Source organism: Colobus angolensis, unplaced genomic scaffold, assembly GCF_000951035.1.
Source record: "Colobus angolensis palliatus isolate OR3802 unplaced genomic scaffold, Cang.pa_1.0 Scaffold6, whole genome shotgun sequence".
NCBI lineage: Eukaryota > Metazoa > Chordata > Mammalia > Primates > Cercopithecidae > Colobus > Colobus angolensis.
In genome coordinates this window covers 3656574-3671175 of record NW_012119598.1, presented here as the reverse complement: position 1 = coordinate 3671175, position 14602 = coordinate 3656574, and the positions used below count along the sequence as shown (strand labels likewise).

General features: G+C 50.9%; 2 protein-coding genes across 3 annotated transcripts in view; one reads left to right on the top strand and one right to left on the bottom strand.

The window, feature by feature from the left end:
• Positions 1–5130, top strand: part of SLC22A23 (solute carrier family 22, member 23) — a 192385-nt gene extending 187255 nt beyond the window's left edge. For both annotated transcript variants that reach the window (XM_011962614.1, XM_011962615.1), the window contains one exon: positions 1831–5130. In XM_011962614.1, the coding sequence (XP_011818004.1) occupies positions 1831–2188 (358 nt within the window). In that variant the 3' untranslated portion in view covers positions 2189–5130. The remainder of the gene's footprint in view (positions 1–1830) is intronic.
• A 2315-nt stretch (positions 5131–7445) lies between these two features.
• PSMG4 (proteasome (prosome, macropain) assembly chaperone 4) overlaps positions 7446–14602 on the bottom strand; it is a 26197-nt gene continuing 19040 nt past the window's right edge. Inside the window, 5 exon segments of the mRNA XM_011962897.1 lie at positions 7446–7636; positions 10604–10622; positions 10625–10722; positions 11176–11251; positions 12986–13028. Of these exon segments, the coding sequence (XP_011818287.1) occupies positions 7515–7636; positions 10604–10622; positions 10625–10722; positions 11176–11251; positions 12986–13028 (358 nt within the window). The 3' untranslated portion in view covers positions 7446–7514.

Sequence of the window (14602 nt, the reverse complement as noted above, 5' to 3'; positions counted from 1 at the left end):
CATGGATAGATTCTGTTCTATCGATGTACAGAATATTCTGTTCTATATGGAAGACTCTGTTCTAACATGGATAGATTCTGTTCTATCGATGTACACACCAAAACCAAACTGCCTTAAGTCGCATGGCTTTATAGTTTTAAAACTGGGAAGGCAGCCTTCTAACTTTGTTCTTTTCCAAAACTGTTCTGACTACTCTGAGGCCTTTGCATTTCCACATAAATTTTAGGACCAGCTCACTGTTTTCTCAAAAAAAAAAAAAAAAAAAAAAAAAGTCATCTGGAATTTTCATAGGGATTATGTGGAACGTATAGATTCATTTGGGAAAAATTACCATCTTTATAATATTGAGTCTTCTAATTCATGAACATGTATTGTCACTCCATTTATTTTTATCTTTTTAACTTTCAGCAATGTTTTATCTTTTTCAGCATACAAGTCTTGCATTCCTTTTGTTATTTCTAAACATTTTATTCGTTGGATGTTAGTGTGAATGGAATTTTCTTAACTTCATTTTTGGGTGTTTTGTTGCTGGCATGTAGACATATAATTGACTTTTATATGCTGATCTTGTATCTTGTGACCTTGTAGGACAGTCTTTTGGTGAGTTAGGAGCTACCTATGGTGCCAACCAAGAGAACCACAGACTGGTCAACAGCTGGAGTTATATACCTGCCTCCTACCTGTTGCAGGGACCTCCCTTTCAGCCCACTCAGCCTCAGCAGTTCCAAGGACAAAGGTCTCTTCACTTCAGGGAGTGCCTAACAATTGAGCAGCCCCACTAGAAAGCTTCCCCAAACCAAAGGACCACTCTTCCCCCTGCTCTGGGGCCTGGCAGACAATTCCACTCCCCGTTCCTCGAGACAAGGCCACCTCTGCCTGCCCGCTTCAATGAGGCCCCAGAACTGGGGACCAGGCAGCCTTCTCTAGCCTGGCCTGTCACCTGAGCGCCACGGTCCCACTGCAGCCTGGCACAGCACTGCTTTCTCAGGGGCCACAGAACACCTTTGTCCCAGTAATGTGTTTTTAGGTCAAAGTGGAGAGGTTTGAGGGACAGGGGTTTTGTAAGTGTTGTGTATCTACTAATCCCTGGGACTCTTGGCCGCTCCCGTGCAAGGCAGGGAGTGGAGATCAATGGCTGGCCTTCTGGACTTCGGCTGTCCTGAGCTCAGAGCTGCAGTGAGTTCTTCTCTGTCAGTGCATGGCTTCATTTGGAGGACCCTTCAGGCACAGTCCTCAGAAATGGGACTGTTTCCACTGGTGGTACGCAATCAATTTTAGGAGACACGGGGGCCATCCACTCACAGTGAGGAAATTACTCTTTTAAAGTATCTTGCTCTCTCTCCAGTTATGACAAAGAAAAAGTCTCTGTTCGTGCTGGTATGTCCTTAGTACCCTCTTTAACCCTTGGTAATCCCCCAGGCCTTGGGGAAATGGCCTAATTTCGTTACCTTTTATTTTTCCTTGTATATTACTTATGGCAAGTAATACCGGCTTCCCATTTACAGTATTATGTAAAGCTGCCTTTCAAAATAAAGTTCTCATGGTCCCCCAGCCCTGAAAAAAACAATAAAAATAGGAAACAGATTACAGAAAAAGATAATGTAAGTAAAAGCTTTTGAACTGATGAGGAAAAACGTCACTGCCTCAGAGTGGCCCTGAACAGATACAGCCGGGGTGCAAGTGATATGAGATGTGTGAGATCGGGGTACACTGGGCAGTGCCTACGGCAGCAGGGCCCCTGCAGAGGCGGCTTCCTGGTCCATCCCGAGCTTTTCCAGGATCCAGCCATTAGGCCACGGCAGCTCACCCAGTGCTTCCCTCCTCCTGCAGGTGCGGCGGGCTGGGGCTGGTGCTGGCCAGCGCAGGCTTCGGCATGCTGACGGCACCCATCATCGAGCTGCACAACCAGAAAGGCTACTTCCTGCACCACATCATCTTTGCCTGCTGCACACTCATCTGCATCATCTGCATCCTCCTGCTGCCCGAGAGCAGGGACCAGAACCTGCCTGAGAACATTTCCAATGGGGAGCACTACACGCGCCAGCCGCTGCTGCCGCACAAGAAGGGGGAGCAGCCGCTGCTGCTCACCAACGCCGAGCTCAAGGACTACTCGGGCCTCCACGATGCCGCAGCCTCGGGTGACACACTGCCCGAGGGTGCCACGGCCAACGGCATGAAGGCCATGTAGCCTGGCCCGCAGAACCCGGGGCTCAAGGGTTTGGGGCCGCTCGGGCACAGGTTTACAGACCAGGGACCGAACGCGTGGCCGGGCGGGAAAGCGGCCCCACCCAGGCCGAGCCTCTCAAGGGTGTGGGGAAACCCTGTCTTTCCAAAAGTCCAAGGAGCACGGGTCGGAGGAGACGAACTCTTCGGAAATAACCCTTCCAAGACTTTCTTTTCTGCCACTAAATGTTTGTATTTATTTTGGTCATTTTTACGAGAAGCACTTTATTCCCTCCCCCTCACTGATCACAAATGGAATCACCTCTTTCGGCAGCAAGATGCAGTCACTTTGGGAAGATGCCGCAGTGACCGTGGTCGCGGCCGGTCCCTTTTGAGAGACGGGACACAGCTCCTCGCAACACCCAGGAGCCCCCTAGGCTGCCTGCCTGTGTGCAGAGGCAGGACAGGACCGTGGAGCGTTTCCAGGACTGCATTTTAGACAGAGTGAAATGTACATGAATTTGGCTTTTGCTAGAGAGTCTGTGTACGGTTTTTTAAGGTCCTTTTTCCCTTTCTGTTTGCAAGGTAAGAGCTTCTATTCCGTGTGCAGGGAAAGCAGCTCACAGACGCCATTAAAACCAGCTTCATCTTTCCTTCAGGATCATCCTTTTGTACTTGATGCTGGACGCTCTTGGAGAAAAAGCTTAAACATTTCACCAGAAATCTTAATTGAGCAGCAGTCATATCGCCACAGCTTTGTGAGTACACAGCTAACAGACGTGTCGAGGCCTGAGATATGCTCCTTTTTATTCCTCCTCTCCCAGATTGGCTCCAGCAGAAAAGCCCCCCGTGCACAGCCAGCTCTTGTGCTGGCACTACTTGAAAACACGGCCACTTTCTAAGCTACAAACAATGAGAAAACAACTCGAAAAGATGGCAGAGGCAAATCCACAGAAGGGGGGACTGCCCTCCACAAGCGCCCGTCACCCACACCTCGAGCACACACCAAGAAGATCACCAGCTTGGACGGCCGTCACCTCAGACATCACTCCAGGGAGCACCCGCAGGAGCTGGGCCCCTCACGCCTGCCTTCCTGGGCCAGCTTCCTGCTTGTAGTCACTGGCTTAGCGCAGAGGCGGGGCTTCTGGCAGGGAGCGGAGATTCCTCACAGGTGAGTCCAGATGACCTCCAGCCTCTCGAAGGCATCAAGACAAATTGAAAGAAAGCAATATCTCACCAAAGCTCAACGCTGCCCCTGCCCCGACCTCCAAGGGTTTCTTCGTGTTCCTCGTTTCACCCCAGAAAGTAAAGGTTTCCTCTTCGCATTTTCGGAGGAAATCTGTAGGACACCCAAGGCCACTAAGAGACAGCCTCCTTGGCAAGGGCAGGCACCACTTGGTAGCAACTTGGGCACCAGCTTTTCTGGACAGCCTGGCTTCTTACGGGGATTGTCCAACTCATCCCTTCTTGAAGCGTGTCTTTGCCATGGACTGTGTCCTTCCAGGGAAATCGTGGTCTCGGGCCTGGGTGAGACAATGAAGTGACTTCCAACCGACATTGCTAGAATTCACAGGGCAGAAAAGGGTTGACCTTCTCCCCTTCCAGCTTTCCACCCGGCCTGCTGTTTGCTGTCTCTGCCCATGTCTCCTCCACATGCGGTCCACACATCAGTAGGAGCCTGGTGATGTGTAAAAACACAGTGAGGGGCAAGCAGACTCATGGCCACGTGTTTCCAGTGGCTGGACCATGCCGACACCTGGGATCTTGAGGTACCCAGGAAGGGAGGCTGTCTGGCCGGCCTCTCCCCACCTCCACTTGCAACACGTCAGCTCATCCTCATCTTCCCTCTTTTTTAAAGTCACGTTTCCATGTTTCAACATTAGTTTGCATTCACCTTTACAAAGGCCTTTCTTTAGATCTGTGCAGCCTTTGCGTGCCAAACTTGTGAAATTCCTTTTACCTTTTTTGGAGTACTTGCTACAAAGCCACCTGTCAACAAACCCCCGTTACGTACAGAATAGGACCTGTCCCATAGCCAGGCCAGTAGGCAGTTGGGGAAGGTGGGAAGGATCCAGCGAGGCCCCTGAGCCTGCACCTGGACAGGTGTATGTCTGCACCCATCACCCCCAGCACCAGGCCACCCTGCAGTCCAGTCCACTTACTGTACTGTGTTGCGGAAGGATTTGCTAAGTGATGAAAGTTGCAGTCTCACGCTGGTTATGTAAACCTTTTTTTTTTTTTTTTGGAAATTGAAGCTATAGAGTGCTGCCCGAAATCTCTAGGAAGGTGGTGGCAAGGGACAGCACTCACACTCTTCTGGTCATGGTCTCTGATCTCCACCTCAAATGACAATAAAAAACTGGTCCAACGAAGACAGTGCTCAGCACTTCAGCCATCAGGACTAATCTATCAGTGACTGGAAAAGAGGCTAGCTCTGAGGCCTGGGCTCCTGGGACCAGAGTCCAGCGGGTGTGAGTGAGGCTGACTTGCCGATGGCCAGCAGGTGAAGTCTCTCAGCCGGCAAGGCGGTCCCACAGCTGTCCTCCCACGGCAGCCTCAGGAGGAGGCTGGGAGCCTGTTCTGTGGCAGCTTCAGCCCAGGGATATCTGAAGCTGTCGAGGAACACCTTTATGAAATGTTGCCAGAGCAGCAACACTTCCCGGTGAGCACAGCCCCAGGAAATCTGGTACCAAGTGAGCAAGGCGGCAGGGCCCACCCAAGTCCACTATGCGATGGGCCCGCCTGGCTCTGCAGGGGAGGCTACTACGGCTGCTCACTTCCCAGCACAGTCTGTGGCGCTTGAACCCCTCAGTCCTGTTCCCTTCCCGGCTAATAGGGAGACCCTTCTCAGGCACCCACTGTTTCAACTTGACCCTCCCACCCCCTGCTCCTCCCCACACCCCTGCGTTCTGCTAGCCTACCCTGTCAGCCTTTCAATAAACGTGATGCACAAATGTGGACACCTGAGATGAAACTGAACAGTTCTTCACTTTGTTCTTTTCCTGAAGTCAAACTCTTATCAAATACTCTAATTATTACCACCCAAGAGAAACAGGAAAAAGGTTTAAATGCTTTTGTTTGCTGAGAGTCAGAGCACCTGCATCTGGAAGACGGGCTTCCCCGTGGTAACAAACCCCGCGGTAAGTTGGTTTGGCTACAGAACAGAAAGAAAGCAAAAACCAACCTCGTAGGGGAAGTATTGCACTCAGACACCACCACTTCCGAGAGCCAAATGAGCGATCCCGAACTGGAAGTGCCACAGGTGGGCCTGCGACATCATACCGCCCGGCCCCAGCTATCGCATGTCCTCCTGTCTAGAAGGCACCACCTCACTTTCACGTACCGTGTGTTTTGGAAAATCAGTATGGTGTGTCATGTCCAGTGGCGAACACCTCCCTCCCTCTGTCCTTGAGGTTGTAATACAAAAACTGTTTCTGTATGTGTGGGTGGGGCTTCTCTGACGGTGCTCGTTCATAGCACAAGCTTACACCGAGTTCTGAACTCGTTCACAGCTGCGTGTCTGCATGGTGTCGCATCTGTTGTACCTTTGGGGAAAATTTGTATGTAAATGTACAGAAATAAAAATGTTGCCCCATTCACAGATTTCCTCTGGAATGTCTTCCCTACCTCACCTGATGGTATCCAACGAAGGGCATTTCACTACCATTAACGATGAGTAATAAAATCCTGTGTGTTCATTCAGACCTCGCTGCGTCACTACTTTTAACGCCTCTGTAAGCTGTGTCTTCACTCGCCCCGAGGTGGGTGGAGGGGGGCCTCTCACTCTGCTTCGGGTCCTGGTCTTAAAGGTAGTCAGAGGCAGAGGCTGGATTCAACACAAACTGTTTACCAAGTGCCACTCTCAGACCACCTGAGAGATGGGGGCCATCAGTAATATTAAGAGGAATTTTTTTCCCTTGTTCGTTTATGTTCTGCTGATCCGTGGCCTGAAGGTTCCTAGAGACGTCAAGAAATGAGTATCTTACACTGTGATTCTGTGAGGAAAGACTGGTAACCCAAAACTCTTCTCTAATGTAGTATTTTTTAATGAAAATGACAATATTTCTTTAATAAAGTATTTATACCAAACTCTTCTCTCCATAGCCCTGATTTTGTGTCACTCACTATTATATTCCTAGAGGTGTCCACTCAGCTTTGCAAGCTGTGATGAGGCTGGCCGGGGCCTCAAGGTTAGCATGGAAAGTCTGCAAAGGAGGGAAGCACCTGGAACCACAGACTCACTCCTCTGACGCGCCTTTCCATCCTGGCCAGGGTCACCACCTTCACTTGCCTGCTGCCGGCTCAATGCAAGACTTTTGCCTCTGGATGAACAAAAAGGGTTCTGATGGACCCCAAAGATTAGAAAGTTCTTTGCCAGTGGTCCTCAAGCCTGCCTGCACAGAGGCACCAGGGGAGCTTTCAATCCTGCCAAAGCCTGGGCCCCAGACCGTCTGAACCTCTGGAGAAGGCCCAAGACTGCAACCCACTTCAAGCAGTAGGATTAAAGATTAAAGGCTAAGGAGTACAAATGACCAAAGCAGGACCTGAGGTGCTCTGGATTTGGGATAGAAGAGAGGGGAGAAGGGAAGATGATGAAATAACAGGAAGAGCAAGAAGGACCTGAAGCCTTTGAATCCATAAAAAGGAAGGAGATAAAACCATAACTGACATCTAACTGCCATGGGACTTATAGTTTGCAAAGCGTTTCTATCTACCTACTTAATCCTAACAAGAACCCATCAAGGTGGGGATTACTCCAACTTTATAAATGAGGAGACAGAGCCTAGAGAAGTCAGACTTCACAAGACCACAAACGTAGTAATGGGGCAATCTAGGGAGGTGCTCAAATGTAGGCCCAAGAGAAAACACAGCAAAAAAAGAGTGCCCAGAGGAAGGGTTTAGGGAGGACACAGCAAGACGAGAAGTGCCCTGGGGTTTCACTGCAATGAGAAGGAGATAAATGCATCAATTCACAAGACAGAATTCTGAGGAATGCACACACAAACCTAAAGCATATTTACACATCACTTTAATTCTAACTGAGGATGCACATGAGACAGTCATGTCTGGTTGAAACTCTTAGATTACAGCCTTCAATCCCAACAGAAATCCCATTTCGTCGCTCTATCACTCACAGCCAAATGAGGAAGTGTGTACTGTCCACTTTGCCTCTCCTTCACCAGGTGGGTCAGTATGAGCCTTTGGGCCCACACACTGCTGAGAAGGAAGCTCAAAAGATTAACCCCTTAAAAACAAAACGGGAACGCGGCCTGACGACAAACTGAAATTCAATCCATTTATTTACATGTACGTTGTACATAAGTTAACAAATTCTCACTTCTGCCACTCAGCTAGAACTTTTCAGGGAAAGCCTCCATCTCTTCCTTGATCCTGTTTTCTACAAGTAATGCGAAGTTACTGTCTGTGTTTTGAAGGTTATAGCTGACAAACACCTGTTTGTTGGTCTTCCTGGCTAAAAAGAGAAAACACATTGATACAGCCACTCCTGAAACACTGCAGACCCCATGTTCCTCACACCCACAAGCAGCTGGGAAATGCTCAGAAAGAGGATGGGGTTGTAGGGAGAGAAGAAAGCTCTAATCTCCATGCTTCTCTTCAGACAGGTGCTGCAAAGGCAGATGACTCACTCAGGCTTCTCCTAGTCTCTCCACCAGACGGGGGCTCCGAAGGGCAGGCCACACCTCAGCAGCCTCCCTGGAACTTGTTCAAGAGGCAGCTCCTGGGCCCCACCCAGCCCTCCTGACCCAGAAAGCCCAGGAACAGCCCTGCAGGTGCCTGCACTGCTTAAGAACCTCTGCGCTACACAGAGGCGTTTCTGGTGTTTTGATTTTTTTAAAAATTTTTTTTAAAACACAAAATATAAAGTATTTAAAATAAAATTAAAGTTCTCCTTCAGCACCACCCCACCCCTAACCAGTTCCACCTCCCTCCCTCCTACATTTCCATGCATTTGCATACATGTGTACACACACAAACATATTCATGTGTGTGTGTGTGTGTGTGTGTGTGTGCATACACAGATAGGCATATGGACACACATGTAATTTTCTACTGAATGTAAGTTTTAGTCTCTTTCTACAGAATCGATCATAAATAGTTGAGGTGTGCACTGGGTCAACTGCAAAAATAAGTAGAGTCACATACCTGGCATCTGAAAGCCGATATCCTGAAAACAAGTGGGCAAGAAGGCTACAGCAGTTCCATGCTGCCTGCCCCACTGCGGGCCTCCTCCTTTAGCCTCACCCACACACAGGGCCAGTGCAGAACCACTCACCCCTGGAGAGGCACTGACCCGCCCCCACCTCAACATACAGTAACCATGTACTGAGCCTCATCACCAAAAGGCAGAAAGGTGGTGCGGTGAGGCTGAGGGGCCCCAGGCCACCTGCACCATTACTAAAGGCCGACTTGGAACACACGTCACGGGATCTCATCTGGGCGGCAATTCTGTCCTTTCAGTTGCTGCTGTCTGAGCTATGGTCCCACCAAGAACCCTGAGAGGCAGTGTGGCTCGGGGGCACAGGCGCAGGCGGCCTGGAAACCTCTTCCAGCTTTGTTTGTAAATTGAGAAAGGGTAGAGCCCAGGACCCCAAAGGCCTGTTTTCAGCTGTATGAGGCTGTGTGATCTTTAGGGCTGGAAGGGTCTTGGGTATTATTTCACTGACTGTCCTTACGAGGCAGCCAATGTACCTATGAGAAAGCAAGAAGCGAGCACAGCCTGTGCCCGAGGACAGCTGCTGAACTGTATGGTATGTGTTTACATCTCGGGAAATCTTTTTTTTTTTTTTATTAAAAAAAGGAATGTGTCTGGACAAAGGCAGCTGTTCGGTTATTCCAAGAGCCGGTGTTTAAAGGACAGCTTACAGTACTTAGCACAGAGCCTCCCGCCAGTGTGTTGGGTGCAGTGTGCCCCCAAGGCAGACAGCTGTGCCCAGTTATCTGCTCAACCCTGTGGGGAGTGAGGAAGCCTCTGAGGCTTCCCCTACCATGAGGGACCAAACGCATCCTTTCCTAGCTGCATTAGGCAGGCTGGGACCACTCATGTATAGGGTGACATGAAGGCACGTACTGTGGTAGGAAGCTGGGGCTCACCAAGGCTGGCCAGGAAAAGCCCAGAAGTCACACCCTCTCCCAGGGGCAGGAACATCTCCTTTACCCCAAGGAGGCCCCCTGCGATACCAACTGCTCTAACTGCAGAGACAGGACTTCCGGGGAACAAAGCTGCGTCTGGAGGCACTGTCCCCCTCAGACTCAAGCTGTGCCTTCCAGAGCCACAGGAGGTTGGGTCCCCTTGGCCACACCAACTCCTGCGATGCTTCCAGAGCTGCTGAGAACCCCCCAGGCCTTCTCTTTCCCTACTTGCTTTCATCTCTCATGTAAGATACTGATTCAGGACACCTCTCCCTTTCCATTGTGGTGCATTAATAGTGCACTTTCAACTTTAGGGCCCAGACCCAGGCTGAAGACAACTGACACAGCACAGGACTTTGCTGGAAAAGCCCTTCTTGGTCTGAGCTCTGCAGCACCAGTCCCTTCAGAGATGCTGGAAGCCACAGCACACCCCTGACTTGTCAAGATACTGAGAACCCCTCTTTTTTTGCATATAGATACTAGGCCTCCATCTCATAGATATTCTGGGGCCGAATTTACCTTATTGATATAGAAGTTATTCACGGCCTGCAAGACACGCTCACGTCACCTTCTCCATTGGAGTGTGTCTTGGCAATCCCACCCAGCTTTCTGTCTGTATAAATATGAATACCTTCCTGAGCCTTCTCCCGCCAGGTATGGGCACACAGTAACCTGTTCCACGTAAGTGTGTTACCCCTTCCATAGTCACAAACACAAAGTGACGCAGAGACACAAAAGGGGGCTTTTACCTTCATGTGGCTCAGAAAAAAAAGATGTAAACACAAAGAGGGAAGGATGAAAAGTGGGAAATCAGGGCGAAAGCTAAGCAGGAATTCTATCTTCTTTGCAACTTTTCTGAAAATTTTAAATTACTTCCTAGTTAAAAATTACCAAAGTAACTTACAAGTCAGGTCTCTCCCTCCGAGGGAGAGAAAAAGAATCCTGCGAGTTCCTGAAACGCTGACCTGTGCCCTCCCTGACCTCTGTCCTGTCCGCGCACTGCCATGGGCCTGCTGGTGACACTCCACCCTGCCCTGCCTTCCCCTGGGCCACGTGCCACGCTGTTTGTGTGCATTTGCCTCAGTGTGACTGACCCAGAGGTTCCTGCTTGTCAGGGACCAGGTCCTTCGCTGCCTGAGACACAGAGAGGCTCTGTGACGAACTCCAGAGCTGAAGCAGCTGGGCCTGCTGGAGAACGCCAGGCCTGGGCAGGAGACAGGCATCCTGTCACACCGGCCACAGGCACTGGGACTGGGGCTGGGGGTCGTAGAGCACATGGAATCCTTACCTGGCCCACAGGAAATATGTGTTGGGGTGTGGGAGGCGTGGAGCCTTCAACCTCATGACCTTTGCTTAATCCCCACTCTACGCCACACTCACAGGCCAGGCCAGTCTTCCCTCCGAGCCCTGAGGAGCATCACACTGTGAGTGAAGGACAGTCCTTCCTGCACAGAGGTGACACCTGCTCTACCAGCTGCACTGACTCCTCCGAAGGCCCAGGAGGCTACCTTGAGCCACTGCTCACAGGGGCTGTGGGCACTTCCCACTCTCTTCTCCCAGGAGGAGGTGATGCACTTACAGAAGGGAACTAAATCAGCTCATGGACTTAAGGACACAGCCGAGGACAAGGTGGGAGTCCTTTGGGAACAGGCCGGCCCTGGGACGGTGGTGGTGACAGGCAAGCATGGACGTGCCCTTTAAAGAAGGCCCGACGTGCAAGGGTCTGTGCTTCCCAGCAGCAATGAGCTGACGGTTCTTAGCATGAAGATTCTTTACTGCCAAAGGGACTTGCTTCATGCTTCCATTAAAGACTGGGGCTCCCACCTGGCTGGCCATGCAGCACCAGCTATGGGTACGTACCTAGGCGCTGGGCAAGGCCAGTAGAGGTCGTGTCGGAAGTGTCTCCGAGGAGGGAGGTAGACACGGGGATGGAGTCCTAAAAGAAAAGCAAAGAGCACACTGCAGCTTCTCCACCCACCGTAGGCAGCCACACTTCTGGCTTCGGGGCTTCTGGTTCTTCACGAGGGTGGCAGTGGCAGAGTCTGAGGACAGACACAGGTGCCGAGGGAAAGAGGGGGTGGCGTCCATCAACAACCAAGTAGGTGGACCCCATGTCGCATACGAGGCCGGTAGAGTTGGGAAAGATGAAGTTGGAACCACAGTGCTGTTAATAAGTTCTAGGACCAGTTTCACACGAAGGGCTCGTTTTAGTGTCTGAAACTCCAAAGCATGCTGAAAGGCAACATTACAACCGAAAGGGAAGCAAACAAGATCGGTAAGGCCACAGCAAGAAGAAAGTGACTCACAGTCTGGGCACCTGTGCCCGGTGCCTCGTGCCCCACAGCAGCTGGCTCAGAGGCAGGACGTCTCATCTCCCCATCTCAGTCTGTGAGGCAGCGTGCTGCGCCAGCCCCTGCGGGCTCCTCGGCGTCGGCAAGCGCCCTGTGACTTTGAGAAAGGGCACCAGCCACCAGCATCCAAACAGGGAAAATAACAACGTCTGAACATGCTTGGCCAACCTCATTTCGGACAAGAAGCAATAAGGTGAAATAAGCAGTACAAACGATGCCCAGATCCACAAACGGGCCCTTCGGAGATGTGGGAGTAACCTGGTCCCAATGACTTGGGGAGTAATCTCTCACCAGTAAAAATGTCTAGCTAGTCCTGTAATCCCAGCACTTTGGGAGCCTATGGAGGGAGGACTGCTTGAGACCAGGAGTTGGAGACTCACCGGGGCAATGAAGTGAGCCCCTGTCTCTACATTTTTATTCAAAAAATAAAAAAAAAAAAAAGTAAAATAAAGTAAAAAGGTCTAGCTTAAAAGAAAAAAAAAAAAACTTATTGGTAATATGGCCAAATTGCTTTTATCAAAATAGCAGATTTCTAGGAGAAGCAGCCTGGCTACAGAGGTCTGAGAATCTTGGGAAGTGGCAAGATTTACAGAGGTACAGAGACTTTGGGGTTTGGTCCCCTGCCACCCCAACTGTCCTAGCGGGGACAAGTGAACTGAACAAACAGCTACGGCGTGCCGGACAGTATGGAAGGGCACAGAGCACAGGCGCTGCTCATTTCCTAAAGGTTCAAAGCCACTTCCACAAAAGGCAGTAAAAGGCAGGAGATCAAAAAACAGAGGAGAAGAATGAAAGCGTAATTTACTGTATGCTTTTCATTAAAAACTATACAAAAATATGATTTAATGAGCCTGCTGTTTACAGATTCCTCAAGTTCAACATTTAGCTGCATGGTAACAGTATTTACAGTTAAACCTTCTAGAAAACAGAAAATCTACCTTACCTAGGGTGGCCTTCTTCTACCAAAAGTAAAATGTAAAGCCCCATCGTGTTACCCTTCATAGTTCCTAACTTCCAAACCCACACTGGGACGGTGGTCTCCCAGCACACGCATGCCCACAGAGTTTCCTGCAGCTGAAGCACCACCTTCCACCCCTAGAAGCCAGCTGGGGGGTCCAAGACTCCCTGAGCAGGCAGGGGCCCAGGTCCCAGGCCAGCTTCCCTCAAGCTGGTAGGACTTAGTGTCACTAGCCCTGCAGCCTCTCTGGGCACCAAAAATCCCTGCTCAACCCAAGGTCGGCCAGCTCGGGTTGCATGGTGTCTGTTCTCTACAGTCTTACACGTGGGAGTTTAGGGAAGTGGGAGGGAGGAGACCTCACAGACGGTCTGGTGCCATTCTCCACGCGTGGGCTGGCAAAATTCCTGAGAGGGGCCAGACAGTAATTAGTTCAGGCTTTATGGGTTACAAAGTCTCTATTACAACCGCTCACCCTGCCGCCAAAGGACAAGAGCTCCACAGACTCTCCCTGCATGGACGGGAGATGGCGGGCCAGCCCACGGGTCACAGGAACCTTGGGCTTCCTGCCTTCAGCTATGGCCTGCACCTCTTTTCCCCGGCTGGTTCAGCCCTCTGCCCCTGGAAAGAACATCCAGGCACACCGTGGCCAGTGAGTGGGACTGGACTTCTGACAGGTCAGGTAACTCAATCAGTCCCCTGTTCCTTTTCCTGCCTGGCCTTGCTGGAGGCGCACTTTGCAGATGAGAAAACACACCCCACTGGGAGCTGTGACCACCATGGGACTGAGTGACCAAAGCCAGCCGCAGGAGGAGCCTACTTCCCCCACGCTCACCAGCCCAAACCAGCGCTGCACAAAGGGGCTCAAGGCAGTGACACCAGAGCTGACCAGTGCCCAAAGCCTTGCCCACTATGCCCAAAGACTTGGGATAAGGAAAGAATACGAGGTGGCACAGAGCACAGAGCCCCACCCATCACCCCGGTCCCCCAGGCCTCTTCCGCTGCCACCTGCTCAAAGGCCCACTGTCAGGACCCTCCAGAAAAGAAAAAGATAAAAAAGGAAACACCGAGGAAGAGACAAGCAAGAAAAGGAATCAGATGCCATCTCCTTCCTGAGGTCTCTCCGGGTGCTGCTGTGCACAACGAAAGGGCTCGCGCAGGACTTCCCGCCCCCAGCACCCTCAGTCATCACTGCCTCACTGGCTTCAAAAGAGTCTCGCTGAGGGGGCCTCACTCATGCATTCCACAGGGACTTAGAGAGTGGTGCATCAGGAGCTAGAGATACACATGCTCACGCTGGGCAAGCAGACAAACCTCACCATGAAACAATCCACGGCTGAGAGGGAGCTCACACGGCTGGGAGACCAGCATTGCCAAGCTGGAGGACAGGCAGGAGCCCTAAGAGGCAACAGAGCCCGAAGGTCACTGGAGTCCTTGGGTGCTCTGAGTTCACCTCGTGAAAGGTTTTGAGCAGAGAAATGAAAATATCCAACTTAAGTCTTAAAACTATCATTCTGTTGAGCTGGTTACAAGGCAGTGTTGTGGCTTGAATTGTGTCCCCGCAAAAAATACGTTGAAGTCCTAACCTCTGGGTACCTGTGAACGTGACCTTGTTTGGAAACAGGGTCTCTGCAGATGTAATTAAGATGTAATTTAGGCCGGGCACGGCGGATCACGCCTATAATCCCAGCACTTTAGGATAAAGATTAGCATATAGATTCTTTACTTCCAGAGGGACTTGCTTCCCTTTGGGAGGCAGAGATGGGCGGATCACGAGATCAGAAGTTCGAGATCAGCCTGGCCAACATAATGAAACCTCAGCTCTACTAAAAATACAAAAATTGGCCCGGTGTGATGGCTCGCGCCTGTAATCCCAGCTACTCGGGAGGCTGAGGCAGAATTGCTTGAACCCGGGAGGCAGAGGTTGCAGTGAACTGAGATCACGCCACTGCACTCCAGCCTGGACGACAGAGCAAGCCTT